Here is a 22,236-nt window from a genome sequence, read left to right on the forward strand (position 1 = left end):
CTGCAGGAAGGGTTGTTTCCCAAGTTCCCATACCCCTATTGCACTACTGCCTCACCTTGTCTTCTTCAGCCTGTTATAATCCATCACCACACCAAGCCTCAGTTAAAGGAGCAATAGCTCAAGCAGAATTTTTTAAGGGGAGAGGAGGAATATTTACTTTTTAAGCTGCAATTTTTACTTTGTCTTTATCTCTTTTGATCTTCACACCAGCTCAGATTATTACCCTGGGTTCTTCGTGGTGTATTGAAACCAACAAAACCTATTTTGTTTCAAATATTGGAGTCTCATCCACACTTCCTAAAACGCGAGAGCACCAGTACGTTAGCTCTATGTCTCTAAGGGACTCTGAGGCACACACAGTTCAGTCCTCAGGAAGCAAGTGTTGTTTGGGTGCCATGAGTCACAGTCAAGTCAATGCTTGACATTTTCCACCGTATCATAATGTATTGTATTTATAATGTACATGTTAATCTACCTCATTCACTGAAAGCTTGTTGAAAATACAGACTGAGCCTGATTTATTGATATCCTCTATGACTCTTAGCATAATTCTGGTACCTCATAAACTCTAAATAAAGGTGAGTTTATAAATTAATGAGTGAGGTAATGATGAAAGGAGAGAATGAATGAGTGAGTAATTAAATAAATAGTTGAAATAGTTGAGAGGGTGAATCAGTGGTTAAGTGAATGTATGTCAATAGCTATTAAAAATTAAACTCCTTTTGAAATATAAAAGAGAATGGAAGATGTGTATCATGCATAATCAGTATTCTTATTTTTTCTTAAACAGAGAAGGCCGTGCTGCTCTGGTTTCATCCTTTGGGGTATTTAAATACTTGACCATGTATGGAATAATCCAGTTTATTGGTACATCACTGCTTTTTTGGGTATGAACCAAAATAATTTTTTTCTAGTTCTAATTGCATTTACATCCCTAGTTTATTCTTGATGGGGTGCAGCTCCTACACAGGATTTAATGTGTTATAAATAAATGACAATTCTCAAAATAGATGTCTATAAACTGGGAACTTGGCATAGCTGTGCATGAAACATGGAGCTAGAAATAAAGAGATGTGGCTCCGTTTTGTAGGAGTGTTGTTTTTCTCGAGACACTTGACCTCTTCAAGCCTCTATTTCTTCCCGTGGATAATGAAGAAAGCTTCAGAGCAGCCGAAATATAACTCAGCAGGAAATGGATCAGTCACCAACTGTGGAATATTTTTGGCAAAAGACTAAGAAGAGATCAAAAGAAAGAGAAGTTGTTGAATTTGACTTTGAAAGATTCAAAAGCTAGAAAAACTTCCATGCCCAAACTTTGTTTCTGAACCTGCCCAGAAATTACACATTTAGATGTGCCATTAGTAAAGGATGAGCAATTCTTTAAAAAATGACTTTCTAAATTAAATGATAAAAATAAACACTTAAGAATTAATTAGCTGTATGGAAGAAATATGTTCAGGTTGAAAGTACACTTCATTAGTTCAGGCATAACTTGCTCTAAAGTAAAATGAGGCAACAGGTTCAGGAACCACTTCAGGTAGGGAATTAGTCTGCTGTTTTTCTGAGACATCTGAGAGGTGAATAAAAGGGCCATAGGACTCCAGCATCCACTACTAGCAAGGATCACATACACAGAGGGCTAAGGGGCAACTGGGTGCATAGAAACAAGACCTGGCTTAGGAGTCAGGAAGCCTAGATTCAAGTTTTTCCTCTATTACTAAGAACAAATTAGATCTTGTCCTTTGCCAAGCCTTTATCTGCCTCTGGAAAGTTAAGGTTGGCTGCTTCCCAAAGCCCTCTGTAATTCTATATAAGCTGCTCCTAGAATAAAAACTGAAACTGCTTTCAAAAATTCCTCCCTATTTCATCTCACCCTGCATATATATCATTTTACCATTCTGAGCAGAAAATAAGGGCAAAAGATATGAGAAGGGCAAAGGAGACAGAAGAAGAATTATAGGATGAGAGGGACACTGATGAACCATTAGCATCCTCTCAAAAATAGGAAAGCATAACTTCAGTCCCCAAGTCTCATGGATAGAGTTGGAACCCTAGTCCATGCAGAAGCCATCCACTCTGATGCTCTAGACCTAAATTAGAAGGTCCCCCAAGGACCTGCACCTGGAAACTTCTGGGCCTTTTCACCCTGTAAGAGGCCAGAAATGTTTTTCATTTGCATATATCTGGTCTGTAAAGTAGTCAGAGTCAGATTATAATTTAGTGCTCATTCAATAGCTGTGTAGCAGATAAACAGACCTACCTGGCTGCAGAAAGAATATTGCAAGGCAGGTTCCTAGAGACTGTTGACTCCTATTTAAATACTTCAACTCCATAAATGTGAACATAAAGGAAGCTCTGTGTCTATATAAATCTCAGAAAGGCAGGTGTACCAGACTGAAGTTTGCAGTGGGCTCACTTGGGGTAGGAGCACTTGTTCAATTTGGGAAAGTGAATGAACCCCCAAGAACACTATGGCGTAACCTCAAGCTACAAATAAAAATGGAGAGAAACCTGTTGAGTATTTCTTGGCCTTGATTTTAAATTTTAAGTTTGAAATTCCCAGGGAACTTTTAGACTTCAATATATTATGTTAAAAATTCAACCATTCAGGCTGACACTATAGGTGCCAGAACTACTGTGGCCAGTAAGAGGGTGTTTTCCAACTGGCACACCCCCATTGCTAATATGGAATTAAGTAAAACACTGGGAAAACAGTGATCTGGTTTCATTCTCTCCAATAAGATGGTATAAACCTAAGGTAAGTCACTTTCTTCCTAAGGAGGAGAGAAAAGTAACAGTTGCTTCTTGACTATTTTCAAAAAGTGTTAGAAATGATAAAATGCTAAAATGGCAGAAGCAATAGTCATACCCACTTTTCTTTCCTTTTCAGCAACTGCAACTCTTTGGGAATTACCAGTATATCATGCAAGATATACCCATTACCTTGATGGTGTGTTTAACAAGTAAGCTCTTTAGTAAATAAACTATATTATTTGTATTTATCCATGACATTCTAGACATGTTCACACAAGTAAGAGCTTCAGAAAAAGATGCATCTTAACTACAAAAACCTCATTTCCTATGAATTTTTTTAAAAGTCGTTTTGGGGGAAAATTGAGGCTTAAAGTCCTCAGACATGACATTAAATATCCTGAAAACAAATAGGCTTTAGCCTCATAAAATTTTCAATGTATTCTGAGTTCTTTGTAGGTTTGTGCCTTGTGCATAGAAAAATGTATAGGAAATCTAGAAAGGGAATCCTTAAAGCCCAAAGGTCACTTTCCATTATTCAGCTATGCTTCATGTTGACGTGAAACCAGATTCTTGCTTAGTCTTTGATGTTTGAGAACAAATGCTAGCATTTTATTCTTGTGAAATTCTCTCAAAAACAAGGTGTATGCTTACAGCAGCTATTGCTCGTTTCCTTCCTTGCAGATGACACTGATACAGTATTTCTTATCAAAGAACTCAGGTTCGAAATAACAATAAGTGAGAAAGGTGACTGCCTGAACAGAGTAAAGAAAAAGAATGATGCAGTCATCTCTTTTCCCTTGTTCAATAATGAAAGTGTTTTGAAAAATAACAGGTAAAACATCAGGCAGGGCAAGATATTAATAACTGTGTGAATTTCATGTTGAATCTTAAAACATAAAACTGATATTGAAGTCATGTATTATATCAATACAATGACAAAATTTATCAGTATCAGAGATGTAAGTAATATAAATTTTGATTCTTAGGATTGAAATGTCTATTCATAGCCCATAGAAATATTTTCTACACTAGAGGCCCGGTGCACAGGATTCATGCGTGGCCTGCATGGATTGGCCCACTGTGAGAGCGCCACTCATCCCAGTCAGCTGAGCAACTGTGGACCCACCCTCTGAGCAGCTGCTCCCTGGTCTGGCATCTTTGTGGAGTGGGAGCACTAGCCTCTTCAGGGAACCCGGCTGGGGCTGGGCCCAGGGACAATAGCACTGAGAGGTGGGGGAGTAAGCCTCATTCCCACGGTAGCCACGAACCCGCCTCCCAGTCTTCAGGGTCAGCACTGCGAGCCTGGCAGCAGCAGTGCTGCATGGCCTGCAGGCATCCGGAGGAGGCGTCAGGGAGCAAGGAAGAGGAGCCTGGGGTGAGGAGGCTACGATCACAGCCCGGGTTGCTGCCCATCAGCCCAGGGTTCACAGCGGGAGCAGCGGCTCATCCCAGTCAGCCAAGTGATGCCCCCACTGTGGTAGCGCACTGACCACCAGGGGCAGCTCCTGCATTGAGCGTCAGCCCCCTGGTGGTCAGTGTGCGTCATAGCGACTGGTCGACCGGTCGTTCTGGTCATTCCGCCTTTCAGTCACTGGGCTTTTATTATATAGGATGTTATTAATATTCACATGACTAGATAATTTTGAATTAATAATATTGCTTTCCAGTGTTGGATATTTTTAAGTAATTTACATGTTACGTATGAATATGGTCAGTGATGCCATAAAGGAAAAAGAACACCAGGAAGTTCCAAGAGCTATTCTAGCAGTCAGTAGCATGAAGGTGAAGGCCATTGCCATCCTCCACTGCTCCCTATCTCTGCGACCTTCGGCAAATTATTTATAAAACAAATAACCTCCTCATAGAAAATGTCTTCATAGGGTTGTGAGAATCAGATAAAAGAATACATGTGAAGTAAAATAATACAATGCCCCACATACTATGAGCACTTGTTACAAAATTAGTATCACCATGTGCTTCTATATTCTTTTTCTTCTTTTGCAATGATGCTGATTTGGTGAGCCCTTGAAAAGAATTTGACTGTGTACAAGTAGACTGATTAGAAATCCAAAACATTGGGTGGTAGTCTTAGCCTTTCCTCAGAATGCCAGGTGACCTTGAGTAAGTTATTTTGAGCTCTTACATATTTAATTTCATGATATTGGTTATGAATTTGACTCCCATGGCAGGGGGTATACTTTACTTTTTCTCATGGCAATATCCTGTTGATTTTCATGCCAGTTGGCCAGTTAGCCTCTCATCTCAGAGTAGGCTCAGTGGGAAACCTGGAATGACTCAAGGCAGAATCATTGTTGCCAGTGGGAGAAAGTCTCAGGAGGGTAATAGATCAGAAGCATGATGTTCTATCGGAATGGCAGCACTTTATCCAAATATTATTCAACAAACATGTAGCTAGTTTGGTAAATGGGCTGGGCTCAAGGTGTAGCTGAGAAATGGAGTCAAGAAACAGCTTTTTTTGTTGGATTTTTACCCTCTGCCTTTAGGCACTATTGTTTTCCCATCCCTATGAGCTCAGTTATCCCATAGGCAGATCATTTCCTGGTCAATTCCAGTTATTAAATGAACTCATCTTTAGTTATAAAACACTTAGGTCTTGTAAATTAACATTTTGAGTTTTCATCTAATTCAGAGCTTTGCTTTCCCTATAGCAAGCCTGACCTATGGTTTGGAGCAAGCAGTAGGTGAGAAGGCCATGGTCTCTGCTTTCCTTGCAATGGTCTCTATTCACCTAAATTCAAAATCTGCTTCAGGGAATATGAGAGCAACAAGAGCAAAGAACTTTTTACGTAAGCGGGAGTGTTGTAGTTGTCTCCTGACATGGCAGACATCTTCAGTTCAGGCAATGTGTAGGGGGCCCATGGGTGAGTTCTTGGGTTCTTCAGAGAGTTTCTGTGGATTGGTCTGGACTAGACCTCTGCTTGACATAGTGGTGCTCTCTCCTTCTGACTCCTCAGAATTCCTTTCAGCAACTGCCTTCTAGTGGTACATACCACAAAGCCTTTTTTTATTGCAGGGTCCTCTAGTCCCAGATGACTGCCTCATTGGGCAGATTCTTCTCAAGACACCTCTAGTTTGGTTAATTCCTATAGCTTCTGCTTGTGCTACCTATTAGTAAACGATAAAGCTTGCTCTCACTGCTACCCCCCTCTCCCTTCCCTCTGATATTTCAACCTCAAAACCATTTCTCTTAGGGTGGTTCTTATGACCTTCACTTCTTTGGGTTAGGGTGATGCAGGAAAGAAAAACACAGTTCTTGCTCCTTCTAAAAATTCCCTTTTAAAAAGCTCTTGATAATCTCTAGTTTTCTTTGATATAGTCTGTATATAAGTAATTGTGTGTGTATGGGGGTATGTTTGGATGCTTACAGTTGAAGGACCAATTTGGATCTCACTTAGTAGGTACTATGGAATTATGGTAATGAGCTAATTTCTTTACAAAATGAAAAGCCCCTCACCATCCTCTTAGATATGTCCATCTCCTACTATGTGTTAGGCATGTACATGCCTGCTGTATAAAAGACTGATCACTAAAGTTCAGAATTTAGTGGGGGATTCACATAAATGAATGAATGAAATGAAAATCTAAAGTAGTGAGTGCCAGGAAACAAGAAGTTCAGAAAAAGCAGAGATTGCTTCTGATAATCTGAGATTAGGAAGGAGATAGTAATGGAGGATAGAGAAAGAGATGTTTAGGATGGCTTCATGGAAGAGGTAGCATTTATAACAAAACAGGAAAGATAGATAGATTTCAAACATTATTTTACTAAAAGAAGGGAACAAAGTAGAACAAAACAACATGAGCAAGAGAGAGCAGACAAATATGGAGCATGAGTTTTTCAATTTAACCACACTGTAGGACATTTGAAAAGAAACATCAAGAGATAAAATTTGAAAGATGAGTTGGGTCAGATCACAGAATCTTGACTACCGGGCTGAGAAATGTGGACATTCATCTGCAGGTGTTAAGAGTCATTGACGATTAAATGATCAACGCAAAATCACTTTTACCAAGGACACCTACATGTCCAAATTCCCAGGTTATGGTTTTGACCTTAAGCTTGAGTTAGTATGAGACAAAAGACAATACTATCACACATTTAATTTATTTATATACTTACTTATCTATACACACCTGCTTTGGTTCCACAAGATTCTGAATCAACACACAAAGGCACCTAATAAAACAAGATATAATACAGGAGTAGGCAAAAGCAGGTTTACAGTTGAATTGTGACAGTCTTTTGAGTTAATAAAGCTATTGTAATAATCATAATCTGCATGCCTTTTTGCATACAAATAACTGTAGTCCTACTTTTGCCCACCTGTGTATATTAAAGGGAAAATCCAGCAGAAAAGTAAGATGAAGTCAGGGAAGTCAATTAAAATAATATAAGCCTTGAAGTCCAATTTGACTCTAATAGGCCTAGAAGTCCTGTTAAAAGGAATTTGTCCTTGCTACACCTTTGTTCTCTTCAATAAGATATACTCAAATTAGATCAAGAAAATAGAGGAATATAATTCTAAAAAATCTGAGAACAGAAATTCAGAAGCACCTGGCCCCGAGGAGGGCCAGAACACCCAAGGCTGCTTTCTTAATTTCCAAGAGACCAACTTGTATCTTTATTCTTCTTTCTTTTCTTACTGTTTTCATCTGACTTCTACTCATTCACCTTGCAAATGACCCTAAATGGTGACTCCTTTGAATCTCTATTTTCTTGATCAGTGATTCTCTCTCATTATTGATGTTTCTATCTCTCTCCTTCTCCCTTCCTCTCTGAAATCAATAAAAATATTTACTTTAAAAAAAGAGAGAGGAGCATACCTACATTATATCCAAATGATGCTGAACAACTAAGATCTGTACCTTGAGAATAGGAATGAAAACTGCTAAGTTCTCCCATACAGCAGGCCCTGTGCTAGGTTCAGGAAGGTCCAAAAGTGGCATGAGACAGGTTGTGCCCCCTCAGGGAGCTCATAGTCTGCTGAGTGTATGTGTAAACAACTCAATTTAATGCAAGACACCTTCACCTTAGTGGCAATATGAGCAATATGCTGTGGAAACTCAGAGAAGGTAATGATTAATTCTGAATAAAATATATCATTCCTCTGCATGCACTCTGATAGCATATATCATCATCATCATCATTTTAAGGAAACCTGGACAATTCAAGGAAGCTTTTCTGGCTGCTGAGAAACAATACTGCTATCCAAGCTTGTATTTCATGGATCCGTTTTATCGTTTTTAATTCATGAGACCCACACCACTGCATTATGCTGTAGAGCAAAAAATGCTGAGTTTACATCATTCATACACTGTGGGTATTTAAACAAAGGACTCTACTTCTCTGAACCTCAGTTTCTTCACCTACAAACTAGGAGATAAAATACCTATTTTGTATTGCTTTTTGAGGAAATACTAGTAAAGATAACATGTACAAAACACTAACCTGGTCTCTGGAACCTAGTAGGAGTCCTAAAATGGTAGTCATTATTTTTAAATTTATCTATAGTCAGGTGTACAGAATCCTTGTCAGAAAGTATTAGGCATTTCTAATTTGGAAAAAGTTAAAATATTCTTTATATAAGGGCTCTGAATCAATCAGTTATTGTCACAAATGCTGCTTAACAAACTACCCTCAAAAGTCTTAGGCTTACAACACCCATTCGTGGGTCTATAGGTTGATTGTCATTCAACCTGCGTATAGGTGGGCTCAGCTAAGCCATTCTGCTTTGGAATGTAGGTGAGTTGGTCTTGGTCCAGGCTATGTGTTTGACTCATGTCTGCTCCATATTTTTCATCCTGGGGCCAGGCTGAATGAGCAGACCTAGGCATGTTCCCATTGCAGGTCACAGAGAGCAAGCCCAGCTGTACAAGAAGGCCTCAGACCTCTTATAACATTTCTTTGGTCAGATAAAATCACTCAGTGAAACCAAAATTAAGGAGTGGTAAAGTCTACTTTGCCCAGATGAGACCAATACTTCAATCTATCTTAGTCTCTGTATAAAAAGAAATGCCAGAAACCCAATGTGCATCTGAGAAAGAGACGTCCAAAGTGGGAAAATTCAGGTGCACAGGTGCAATTACACCTCTTTTCATTACCCATGGCCTCTTTATGAACTCTGTGGCCACATTCTACCTTGTGTATTGAAGTGCAGAAAGAACTCCAAGCCCTGCAGCCTCTGCCTTCTGTCTTCTTACACATGAAGGACAGTCTCCTTTCGCCTCTTCTCAGCTCTGACCACAGCCCACATTGTGTGTCCCTTTCTGCGTGCCCTTTAATGACTTCTCACGCCAGCTACCCAGATTTAGGCCAAACTTTGCTGGTGGAGGGCACAACCTCAACAAGGCTGTCCTTACTTCAGATACTAGCTTTAAGTTAGGGGGTTCCCATGCCACCTGCACTTCTGATCAGCTGGCTACAAATTTGGAGTTTCTCACTAACCTCTCAGATTCAGTAATTCGCATCAACATCTCACAGAACTCAGAAAAGTGCTACACATATGATTACAGTTTTGCTATAGCAAGTGGATACAGAACCAGTTAATGTGAGAGACTTAGAGGCAAAGATCTGGGAAGGGTCCCAAAGATGATATTCCATTGTCCTCTCCCTGGGGAGTCAGTTTGCCTTATCCTCCTGGCAAATCAATGTGTGATAATATGCATAGCATAGCCAAGTATGGAAACACACCTGAACTCCCATGTGTGGAGTTTCCATGGCAGTTCCATTATTGAGGCATGATTGATTTAATCATTGGCCATGAAGTTGAACTCAATACCAGCTCCTCTTCTCTCTCTGAAGATCAGCCTGATGTCAGGAGTTTAAAGTCCCAATTCTCCAATCACACAGCTGTTTTTTGTTTTGTTTTGGGTTTTTTGGCATGCCAGACCCCATCCTGAGTCATCTCCTTAGCACAAACTCTCTTCAGGCCCACCATGAGTCATCTTGTTGGCATGAGCTATCAGGACTCACTATGAATAACAAAGATACTCCTATTGACTCAGAAAAATCCCAAAAATTTTAGAGGGTATATCCCAGGAAATGGGGTTAAAAGCCAACCCAATTCTTTATTCCAAGGGTTTTGAGATAACCTCCCAATAGCCTGGGACAAAGGCCAGACAAAATCTTTATTACACAACCCATCTATGTCTTCTATTAGACTGCAAGCTCTTTGATAGCAGATGAGAGTCCTTCTCTGAATACCCCATAACTTCTAGCCCAGCACCCTCTTGGGGAAATATTGCTTAAATTGGTAAAGGCAAAGCCTTAGTCATAGAGCTTTAGAGTAAATGAGTTGGAAGAGCCTTTGGAGACCTTGTAGACATTCCAACACATTCATTTTATACAGAGAGTTTAAAATGATTACCCCAGAAAACACATTGAGCAAACTGAAAAACTACTTTAGAGTTTTATTATCCCAAACTGGACACCCAATGCCCATCACAAACCTAAGAATACACACTTTATTTTCTTCCTCACATCAAAGAAGTCAGTGATAAGTTATGAAAAGGGACAAGGTGACAGATATGAAGGCAAGAACTGAAACATGACTATGATATAAACCTTTAAATGTGATGTATCTAATTTCTGACCTTCCCATGCGTCTTTCCTGCTCTGCCCTAAGCAGTGCATTCCATTTTCATATATATATATATATACTTGTTAGAATGTGTGGCTTCTCAGGAGGATATAGATACCATATTTTAATATTCTCATCTGGAAACAAGATTTTTTTGTGAGCTCTATTTCCTAACTGAGTCTAATGTACTCTAGTAGTTCTCCATTGAGACACATTTCCAGGAGGGAACAGAGCACATCTCTAACATTTATCCTGATAGATAGAAATACTCAGAGAATATTTGCTGAATGAACAACAGAACAAATGCTTTTTTTAAAAAATATTTTAACATTCTCATCTGGAAGCAAGATTTTTTTATGAGCTCTATTTCCTAACTGAGTCTAATGTACTTTAGTAGTTCTCCATTGAGACACATTTCCAGGAGGGAACAGAGCACATCTCTAACATTTATCCTGATAGATAGAAATACTCAGAGAATATTTGCTGAATGAACAACAGAACAAATGCTTTTTTTAAAAATGTGCTACCCTATGAAGATTAGTCTACCTAGATGCTTTCTTACTCTCCTCCTCTTAACTCTCCACTTTTCCATCATCACTGAGAAGTAATAGGAATGCTTATGCATATGAAAGGCCATCCTTCTTCTCTTATATACCATTCCTGCTAAGTCTGGTTGTAGAGAAAATATTTGCCCCATGCAATATGGTAAATTTACTAATTACAGAACTTTTTAATCCATACTTTTCATTTCTGAAGGTAAAACCAAAGGAAAGAGGCAAAGCCTGATAGCATTGGATCTGCAACTGGACAATGTGCTTTCCTAGATATAAATTCTCAACTCACATGTGCTGAATCTGAGCCATAAGGCAAGATTCAAAATAATATGCATCTCAATCTTTTATTCTCAACAATGAAAGTGTAACTGGGAAAAATGCATTTCTCTTTCAGTGAGTTCAACTCATGCCTACCCAAAACTGGCTCCATACCGACCAGCAGGACAGCTCCTCTCTCCCCCTTTGCTGCTCTCAGTCTTGTTGAATATCTGTTTCACCTGCATTGTGCAGATCTGTGCATTTCTCTATGTGAAGCAGCAGCCCTGGTACTGTGAGGTCTACAGATACAGGTAATGGTTAGTTCCTTACTTTTCCTTTCCGAAGGTGATATGATGACTACCAATGACATTGTACAACTGGGTTTGAACTATACCCTAAAATTTTAATTAACAAAAGTTGTGTCTCCACACTGCAAAATACCAATGGTGAGATAGATCACAGAACACAGTTGATGGGTGGAGTCCTGTGGTGAGCCATGTGGAATGGATAGGAGAACATTTTACATTGGTTGTTGAGGTATAGATCTGACAGTTGGTTGGCTGAATGAACTCCCTGGTAGATTGGATATCATATAGACCAGAGGTGGGCAAGCTTTTCTTGTAGAGGGACAGATAGTAAATAGTTTTGGCTTTGTGGGCTAGATGGTCTCTGTTGCAACTACTCAACACTGCTGTTAGAGTGAAAAAGCAGCCATAGACAGACAACGTAAACAAGTGGATGTGACTATGTTCCATAGAACTTCATTCACAAAAACAGTTGGTGGGTTGGATTTGGTGAGTGGGCTGAAGCCAGCTGGCCCCTGATATGTAAGAGATTTGCTTAAATTACTTTGGGAAAATCTTTCCAATTCCCAGAGCTTTAATTACTTTAACTATAGATTAAGGATTAGCTGAGGTGAACTATGCCATAGATGTTTAACTTATTTTTTCCAATAAAGCCTGCCTGACCTCCAAAAGGAAAGGCAAGCCAAGTGCTGTTCTTTTTGAAGTCGGGCTTGTACAAACTCCCCCTCACTCCACTGTGGTTGTGAAGGCATCAGAACTCCAGGAACCAGTGAAAGATAGTTTGAAAAGTACCAAATGATGTCTAAAGTTGTCATTTAGACCTCAAAGTCAGAAATTCAACTACTACTTGAAATATGGAAGTCATTTTTGTTTCAAAACCAGATTTCCCCCCAAATTGCAGTGCACATATTCAGAGAAGTAAAGGTCTGATGAAATCCAGGAGACAACATGGTATAGGCAAAAGGATGATGGATGGGTAGTCCTGCCTCTATCATTAATTAGCTAAGTCATATTAGTTCTCAGCTTTCTTATCTGCAATGTAAGTATATTGAATTAGATATCCTAGTTTAGTGTTAAACTCTGTACTTCAACCCTTCTAGTTTGTCTGTCCACTTTGTGCAAGAATGCTTTCTTAACTACTGATTGTCTCATTAATCTATTAAGCAACCTTTAACTCAACTTCTCCTCTATGCAAAACACATTTTAGAACTCCAGGGAGCCAAGAATAATAAGACTTAAGTCTTGCATTTGAGGTCACAATTGGAAAAGAAAAGTTACTCATTAACAATTATAATAGTAAAAAGTTTCAAGCTGAATAAGAAAACTGTTGGAAACTGATTTGTGGGTTTGATACTGAAAAAAATAAACATTGGGCAAAGCTCCATCAGAAGTGGGAAAGCCCATACCTTAACTATTTTTCTGAGCAAATGCTATGCGGCATCACTCCATTAGGTGCTAAGGATTTGTTGAAAATCTGAGTAAAACAAAATAAATAAATAAATAAAACCAAAAGGAAAACTCCATATTCAAGGAACTCTAATCCCAGGACTGGAAAATAAAAACATGTGAATGAATCCTTGCAAAACAATGCAGCACTAAGAGGGAAAAATGGGGCACTGGTTATGCTGGCCAGCAAATGTAAAGACATTCAGAAGGAATAGCACATATGACCCCAGAGGTATGCAAATGGTGATTTGGGGGGGGGGGGGGGGGGATATGTTCAGAATATAAGGAGTCTATAAGGACTAGCAAAATATAAGGCTGGAAAGATATATTGAGATCAGAGTCTGGAGGTCTTCTGGACCTGCCTAGGAAGTTTCAACTTAATTTATTGGCAAAACAAAGCCATAAATACTCATAAGCAGGAGAGTGTTATGTTCAAATCCTCTGGAAGAGCCTTTGGTTGTGTGAAGAGAGAGTGGGCAGATTCAAAATCAGGACTCAGCATACCCCATCTAGCCTGATCTTGGACGCTAAGCAGGGTCAGGCTTGGTTGGTACTTGGATGGGAGACCCACACACACATTTACTCTGAATTAAAAGGAATTCCATAGAAAATGGCCACTCAAGCCCTTTCGATACAGATCACTTTTTCTAAATGGAGTGCTGCACAAAGAACAATCTTGACTTCCTCTGAATTTTATTTCTGTTTTGACATTGCAAGAGCTTTATGTCTTGGTAGTTATTGGCTGGAACAGTTTGAAAGCTGAGGTTCTGTGGTAGCGGTAAACTAATTTTTTCCCACCAGCTGGAGAAAAATGAAATAAAAAGTCCCATAAATGCTGGTGATTCTTTTGTAGTGAGTGCTTTCTGGACAACCAAAGTAATTTCTCGACAAATATGAGTTTGGAAAGAAACTGGACTGGAAATGCAACTCTGATTCCTGGTTCAATTTTAAGTTTTGAGAGTACCACACTGTGGCCCATCGGGACCATTAACTGTATCACAGTAGCATTTATCTTTTCTAAGGGAAAGCCATTTCGAAAACCCATCTACACAAACTGTAAGTATATGAAGTTTACTTTTTCTTTTTGAATATTATTTTTCTCCTCTCCCTCCATCTCCCCAGAAGTGCAACTCACTGAGGTGATTGGCTGAGAGGGGAACCATTGCATTGATCTAAAATTGAGTACTAAATGGTAATTTTCATGGGTGGAAGAGCCCATGGGAGAAACCTGCTCATTGGCATGGAAGCACATGCACTATTGAATTGTCACATGAGTCCTGCCCTATTGTGAGCCATCAAGAAGGAACTTAAGTACCTACGTATATGTCAAAATATTCTGTAAAAGTCTTTTCAACCAAGTCAAATATAATCTTGTAATAACTTATAACATTGAGGAAGTTACTTTAACAATTCTGTGCATCTCTTTAATCAGCAGTGAGGATGAACATGTATCCATGTTATTAGCCATTTCTTCCTTTCTGAATTTCATTTACATTTTTATTAATTTGTTTCTATTGGGTTACTGTTATATTTCTTATTTATTTGTATGAGCTATTTATCCTTTGGGATTTTTCCATTGCCTTTATGCACAATTTTTTCTCATTGCAAAATCAGATTATCATTTATTTAATTTTTTAAAAATTTCTTTTAATGCTTTTTAAAAGCTAATGTTAATTTGGGATATAATTTAAAGTAGAGATCAAACTAGTTTATCCGATTAGTCCCTAGTTTTCCCAGCAGATTTTATTATTTAATATTTATTTTAGTCACTTATTTCTCAACTCAATGTAATGCCACCATTATCATAACTATATTCATGTATATATTTATGGTTTTCTCATATGCATAATTTATATTCTGTAAATTTTAATATTATATTTATGTTATATACCAAGAGTTAGGAACATCCGGCCATGGGCCATATACTAGTAAGGCCTGGGAAATCATTTGGTCTGGCCCTACCAAGGCAGTTTGTGAGTTAATTAAATGTTTGACCAAATATAGCAGGCTACTTTTTAATTTAATAATTTTGTATGGTCCACAAATGATATTATAAATATCCAAATGGCCCTTGGCAGAAAAAAGGTTCCCCACCTAGTTATACTATATATTAATTTTTATAAGATTACTATTTTCTATACTACCTGCTCTGTTTTATTGATATACCAGCCTATTCTTGATCTACCACTTGGCTTTAGAAATTAGACTTTTATATGTTTTTATAAGTAGTAAGGTTGGCGTATCCTTGTTACTCTTCATTTAAAAAATATTTATTACTTTTCTTTCTTGTTTATTCTTCCAGAAAAACTCTAGAATAAATTGTCAGGCTTTTAAAAAAAATCCCCTTTGGGAAAAATGTATTTGTTTACACACTTTAGTCTCCACATTTAAGAACATATCATGTCTCTCTATATCTTTATGCTTCCTGTTAAATCTCTTAGTAAATATTTGTTGTGTTCTGCACTATAGATCCTGCACACTTATTTAAGAAACTAATCCTATACTTTTTTGTATATTTTCTGTCTTACCATAGAGTCCAGAATTTTCAGGACAATGTTAAATAATAGTGGTAATAGCAGATAGTTCTACCCAGGCTTCTGAAAACTACTAGAACTATATTTATTAATAAATATAATAAAATATAATAATTATATTTACTTATAAATATAATTTTGAATATTGTTCAAGGTAGGCTATATCATGAAATTATCCTATTTCCAGTAATTAGAAGTGTGTTTTAAAATCCAGAATGGGAGATTCATTTCATCAAACACCTTCCTGTCACCTGCTGAGACAATTATGCTCTTTGTTGTCCTGGTGACCAAGTGTTAGTCTATTATATTAATAAACTTGACATTAAATCATCTTCACATTCTTGATCAAACCCTACTTCCTTGTGGTGGGTTATAAATTTTACTAAATTAAATTTTTTACTTTTTTATATCTACACTAGAGGTCTGGTACATGAATTTGTGTATGGGTGGGGGCCAGGCAGGTGGGGGGAGGGGCCGAGGGCAGTTGGCCAGCTGGCCCCACCCCTGATCAGGGTGTTGGGGGCCAATCAGGGGCCAGGCCAGCCAGGGGGTGGGCCCGATTAGGGCCCAGATCAGGGTGGTTGGCTGCCACAGTGCCCGTCATAGCCACTGGCTGTTCTGGTCATTCTGGCCATTCCACTGTTTCGGTGGCTGGACTTTTATATATATACTAGATGCTCAGTGCACGAATTCGTGCATGGGTGGGGTCCAGCTGGCCCGGCCCCAAATGGGGCCAAATCAGGGCCGGGTCGGCCTGGGGGGCAGGGGCTGTGTGCGATTGGCTGGTGGGCCCAACCCCCAATTGAGGTTGGGGGGCTGATCAGGGGTGGAGCTGGCTGGAGGGAGAGGCCGCAAGCTAATCGGGCTGGTAGTGGCTTATCGGGAGTGGGGCCAGCCAGGGGGAGGGGCTGTGGGTGGTTGGCTGGCTGGCTGTCCCCACCCCTGATTGGTGTGGGGGGGGGGGATTGGGGGCAGGGAAAGCCAGGGGGAGGGGTAAATGTGAGAAAGGCATGCAATTTAAAATATGGGAGGAGATTAGGAATCTTAATAAGATGATGATTCAACTCTCAAAAATGCATACAATGCAACTTCCATTGAATCTGAACTCAATTGTTACCCAATTATTGCTAAACAATTAAGAAAGAAATAATAGAGATCTTGCTCAATTAAAAATGTGGTTAAAAGGGGTGCTGTGAATGCTAGCTTTACCTCTTCTGAGTTTTAGTTTATCTGTAAAATGAAGATAATACTGGCTCCCTTCTCATGATTATTGTGATTACTGAGTGAGGTAATATATCAAAACTAGAGGCTTGGTGCACAAAATTCCTGCATGGGTGGGGGGGTCCTCTCAGCCCAGCCTGCACCCTCTCCAATCCGGGACCCCTTGGGGGATGTCCGACGGCTGGTTTAGGCCCGATCCCAGACATCCCTCTCACAATCCTGAACCACAGGCTCCTAATTGCTCACCTGCCTGCCTGCCTGATCGCCCTTAACTGCCCCCCCTGCTGGCCTGGTCACCCCTAACTGCCCCCCTCTTCTAGCCTGGTTGCCCCTAACTGCTCCCCTTGCCAGCCTGGTCGCCCCATGCAGCCTGCTGTTTGGTCGTTTGGTCGCCCCTCACTAACCCCCCTGCCAGCCTGGTTGCCCCACACAGCCTGTTCAGTCGTCCGTTCGGTTGCGATGGTTGCTTAGGCTTTTACATAGATATTTCACAAGGGGGATATATTACATTAGCTAGTGCTTCAATTTGAATTGTAGCTACAGAGTCCTTTTGCTTAAATTGAGTTTTTTAGAGCTGGATTAGTTACATCATAGTGATTTAAAGCTTTTGGGTAAACTCAACCCCTATGTCAAACATAGCTGATAATTTAAAATGAAAAAAGTTCTAACCAATAGAATAAATCATATTCTTTCGAGGTTATATAAGTCAAAGTTCTTGGAGCTACTATTAAAATATACAAGCAATTTTATATTGATACAACAGAAAAGTCTTTGCCCTTCTTAACAGCCTTTGGCAGAAGATCAACTTATGATTGGATATTAAAAAAAAGTATAGATTAAATTTTTTTCAACTACAGTTTACATTCAACACTATTCTGCACAGCAAAGTGGGCAGAAAATCACACACTTTACAGAGTGGTCCCCTGTTGCCCCAAGTACCCACTTAGCCCCATACACATACATCATTTCATTATTAACTATATTCCCTATGCTGCAGTCTACATCCACATGACTATTCTGTGCTGCTGATTTGTAGTGCTTAATCCCTTCACCTTTTTCACCCAGTCCCCCAACCCTCCTCCCCTCTGGCAACTGTCAATCTGTTCTCAGTATGGGTTAAATTTTTATAGAAACAGGTGTGAATATTCACTTATCTGAAAATAATCTGTAATGGCTTGCCCAGGACTTTTCTTTCCAAATCACCTGTATAAACAGCCCGATTCTTTAAATTTCCTCATCAATAGTGACTAACCAAGGAGGGCAGCATTCATTTCAGTTGTTCATTACATTTTGCAACCAAAGCTGAATTAAAGAAGAGAGCCTTATAATTTTGTTTCCACACTGCTCATTCATGCACTGGCTGCTTTTCAGATCATTAGTCTGAGGACAGTGTGATATGCACTCAGTTGCTAGTGAGCACCAGGCCTTTATCAGGATGGACGTTTGGGGCACCATCTTCCCAACATCTGGGTCCCTGGGACTTGGAAACAATGACGTAAATGAACAATCCACATAGCCATTTCCTGGGATCTTCTTGTCACCAAGCTGCTCAGATTGGGTAATTTGGGGAGATGCAGCCCCAGGTTTTCTCCTCTTAGCCTCACGTCCTTCCTGAGCAAGCCTGGGTATTCTCCAGGAGGCACTGTATCTAGCTGTGTATGTAAAGTGAGGTGTAGATTACTATGACGGTGGGTGTAGATGAACAAGGGTGAAACCAGAGCTCTGGTTGTTTAAAAAATTTAGGGCCTGCAGTAGAGGAGCAGTTGCCTTTGATTTCTCCTTGATATGACCTATGCAGAGTTGAGGGCCAGTAGACAATCAACACTGGAATAATGAGCATAAGAGAAAACCTAGTTCGTTTGTTTATAATTTTTGTTTGTTTGTTTGTTAATCCTCACCAGAGGATATTTTTTCATTAATTTATAGGGAGAGTGGAAGAAAGAGGGAAAGACAGAGAGAGAAACATCAGTGTGAGACAAACACATTGATTGGTTGCCTCCTGCATGAGCCCTCACCAGGGCCCAGGCCCAGGAGGAACTTGCAACCAAGGCACGTGTCCCTGACCAGAATTGAACCCGGGACCCTTTGGTCCGCAGGCAGACGCTCTATCCGCTGAGCCAAACCAGCTAGGGCTGTTTATAAATTTTGAGGATTATGAGAATCATTGATGTCATGGAAACACTGATTAAATGCTACAGTACTATTTCTATCAAAGCATTTCCAAGGCACCATCTACAAAGTACCTAAAAGCTCTGATGGACACAGGAGTGGATGAGGTTTGGGGTAAGAGCAGTAATGTTGGCACATTGCATTCTGGGAAGTTTAGCTCCCAAAAGTAAAGCAGTTTTGGCAGGCTGGGGAGAGAGAACCCAGCCGATGTGCAGGCTAGTTTCTCATTTACTCTTTCAATTTAGAGCCCCAGAGAGAAGCAAGTACAAAGTCACTTTCAAGTGGTTACAGTCTAGTTGATACATAAATGAAGATTATGCAAAGATGATATACACCATATGAAATAAAATGTTATAAGGGAGAATTGGGGAACTTTAAAGATAAAGTCATATTTGAACTGGGATTTTTTTGAAAAATTGAAACTTGCCAAGAGAGAAAAACTATCATCTACACAGGGAATTCTGTGAACGGGGGGACAGAAGGTGGGAAGTGTTGGGCCTCTGGAAGCAGCAGGTTTATGGTTTAACTTCCCTGGGCATGTAAGGAAGAGCAATCAGAGGTCAGTTTAGAAAGGCTAATTGGAACCACATTGTGGAAGGCCATGAATTGAAGACCCTTGGATGTATTCTGTAGGCAACAAAGAAGAATGAGGTACTATCAAGAGGACTGACTGTCCATGAAGGCACGACTTAGTAGATACATGGTCTGTCTGGTGACCATTTACATGGACTGATCACTGCAAAAGGTCCTGCTGCCACTGTCTCTCCCCCCTTCCCCGCCCCAGACTCCTCAGTTGAGGTAGCTCCTTTATGGAAGTTACTTTACTACACTTATTAGCAGCTTTCTATACCCAGCCTTTCGAGGAAAGACTTTAAGATATCACCTTTGTCTTATAAGCATTCGAACATATTTTAAAACATATGAGGATATTTCAAAACATCCAAAGATGTATCTAGTATTTTCCTAACAGAGATAATTGATTCTGCAATGTGTGCCAAATTATGTGAAACATTCCTTTAGCATCTAAAAGTAATGTTTGGTGTTTCTTCAGATGTATTCTCATTTCTGCTGATAACTGTCTTGGGCCTCATAGTTTTCATCATGTTTTCTGATTTTCAAGCTATATACCGAGGAATGGAGGTAAGTGGTATTCGTTTGCACATCTGTTATGACTCACATGTGCAGTGGGACCATATTTTCATTGTAATTTCCAATTCTGTTGTTACCATAATCTCTCTGATCACTGTGAGACTATTCCTATTTACTAGAAGTGCAAGTGATATATCTGGATCTTACATACATTAGCCTCTCACTGTTTTCATATTATTGGTATTCCCAATTGGGTATATTTATTTTGTTCACAACTGAAATATTATATTTAGATACTTTATTCTTCAATGTTATACTGGTATAATAAATTTTATGCATTGATTCAATAATTTTTTAAGTTTAATATTTTAAAACATATAGTAGAAATTCTTCATACCATAGCTGTGAGGAGTAAGAAAAAGTAGACTTATAGGTCAATCATATTTCTATCTGTCAGAAACTGACTGTAAGGAGTTTTATTTGATCCAGGGTGCAGTGGGTTAAAATTAAATTTATTAGAGGTTAGTGAGCCCGTTCTTGGACCCAAAATTGTGGGAGAAATAAAAAAGTATTGACCTACTACCATATCTTACAGCCTCTCCGGACAACCCTTACACTGAGTGTGCTGTTTTACACAACCGAGAGAAAGGCTGTCTCCACTTGGGGGAAAAATAACTCATATCAGAATAGAGATGAGAATTAAAAGTGAGCATTTTGATACTGTGGAGGACCTGTAGTTTTAGTCCTAAAGGCAGCTCAGTCTTCTACATAGTTAGCCATATTCTGCCATTTAGGATCAGAAATGGGGCTATGTAGTTTTTTTATGGGTGTGTTTTTTTGTGTGTGTTTGGGTGTATGGTTTGTTTTTTTGTTTGTTTGTTTCCTTGTTTGTTTGTTTTGCTATGGATGCAGCCATGGGAAGTTGTAGTTCTTACACTCATTCAATAAGTCAATATGTACCCTTTGATCCTTAAAAGGAGGTGGCTTGGGTAGGTTTGACTTTCATCAAGCCATTGGTTTAGGGCTGGGAAGATGTGTTCAGAAAATGTTCCCTTCACTTCAATTAAAATAAACTTAAACTTCTGCCCCCTTATGTTTACCCATAGGTCAATTTTACTGAAAGATTAAATTTCAGGTAGATTAGCTTTGGGAGAATTAGAGGTAATAATGTAATTAGATGAATGATTTAATCATATACCCTGTTTGCTGGATTTGAAAAGACAAAAATGAAGAGAGACACACAGGCTTCCGAATGCCCTGTCTCATGCCTGTGGCCCAGGGCACATTTACTCCATGTCTGTCATCAGGCACTGGAGGGAGCACAGGACAAGAGGCAATTGGTTCTCCTTTGAATTCTGGCTCTGCCTTTTATTTATTGGCTTTGAGTCCTGGGCAAGGTACTGACCTGCTCATCTGTAAAGTGCTGGAAATAATGCCCACCCTCCGAGCTCAGAGAGTTGTTACAAATATGTAAATTAAATATGATTTTTCAAAGTGTAAGGTATGAAAAGTCTCAAAGCAGTATTCCTTTTTCCACAGTTAATCCCAACCACAACATCATGGAGGGTTTCAATTTTGATGGCAGCCCTCATCCAGTTCTGCGTGGCCTTCTTTGTAGAGGTAAAGTGATTTCTGTGTGGTTCCTATCATTCTTCCAGGGAGATATGCAAATCAAGGGTCTCATTCTCCACAGATGCTCATTTTTTAGAGCAAACACCTTTGTCCCCAATAGTGATAGTTAAGAAGGGTTTGTAAAAACTGTGCATGTACCCTTTGGGGGAAATTTCTTATAGAATGATTTATAATTCTTTGAAGGCTGCATAGAAATGCTCTTGATATCTGTAGTATAGAAAGCAAACCATGAAAATAGCTCTAATTTTGCCTCATCTGAAGGCACTGTATTGTACTTTTCCAGTGAGCTCAATTATTCCTTCGAGACTGGACCAGGTGACCTTCCAGCTTGGAAATTCAATGAGACCGTTTACAGTGAAGCTCTGTCTTCAGGAGGCCTTCCTTAATCAAGAGAGAAGGGAAGCCATTGCTCATTCTAGTCAATTCTTACCCTGGAAGGTCTTCTCCGATAGCATTTCTCTACTACTTAGTGTCACTAAATCACTTTACCTACTCAGTGACAGCTTCAGGTTCTATATTTTTTAAAGAATAGTTTTTTGTGTGTTTTTTTTTTAAAAAGATCCATGTACAGTATGTTCTTTGGGAAAGGGAATCAACCAAATTTTTACACACACACACACGCACACGCACACACGCACACGCACACACACACGCACACGCACACACACACGCACAC

At 39.4% G+C, this 22,236-nt stretch overlaps 1 protein-coding gene across 1 annotated transcript in view; it reads left to right on the forward strand.

Annotated features, from left to right (window-relative positions):
* Nucleotides 1–22,236, forward strand: part of ATP13A5 (ATPase type 13A5) — a 106,977-nt gene that overhangs the window by 83,146 nt on the left and 1,595 nt on the right. Inside the window, exons 24-29 of the mRNA XM_005873204.2 lie at nucleotides 791–887; nucleotides 2,891–2,963; nucleotides 11,301–11,475; nucleotides 13,769–13,971; nucleotides 19,891–19,979; nucleotides 21,468–21,548. Of these exons, the coding sequence (XP_005873266.1) occupies nucleotides 791–887; nucleotides 2,891–2,963; nucleotides 11,301–11,475; nucleotides 13,769–13,971; nucleotides 19,891–19,979; nucleotides 21,468–21,548 (718 nt within the window). The remainder of the gene's footprint in view (nucleotides 1–790; nucleotides 888–2,890; nucleotides 2,964–11,300; nucleotides 11,476–13,768; nucleotides 13,972–19,890; nucleotides 19,980–21,467; nucleotides 21,549–22,236) is intronic.

Source organism: Myotis brandtii, unplaced genomic scaffold (genome assembly GCF_000412655.1).
Source record: "Myotis brandtii unplaced genomic scaffold, ASM41265v1 scaffold4, whole genome shotgun sequence".
Classification (NCBI taxonomy): domain Eukaryota; kingdom Metazoa; phylum Chordata; class Mammalia; order Chiroptera; family Vespertilionidae; genus Myotis; species Myotis brandtii.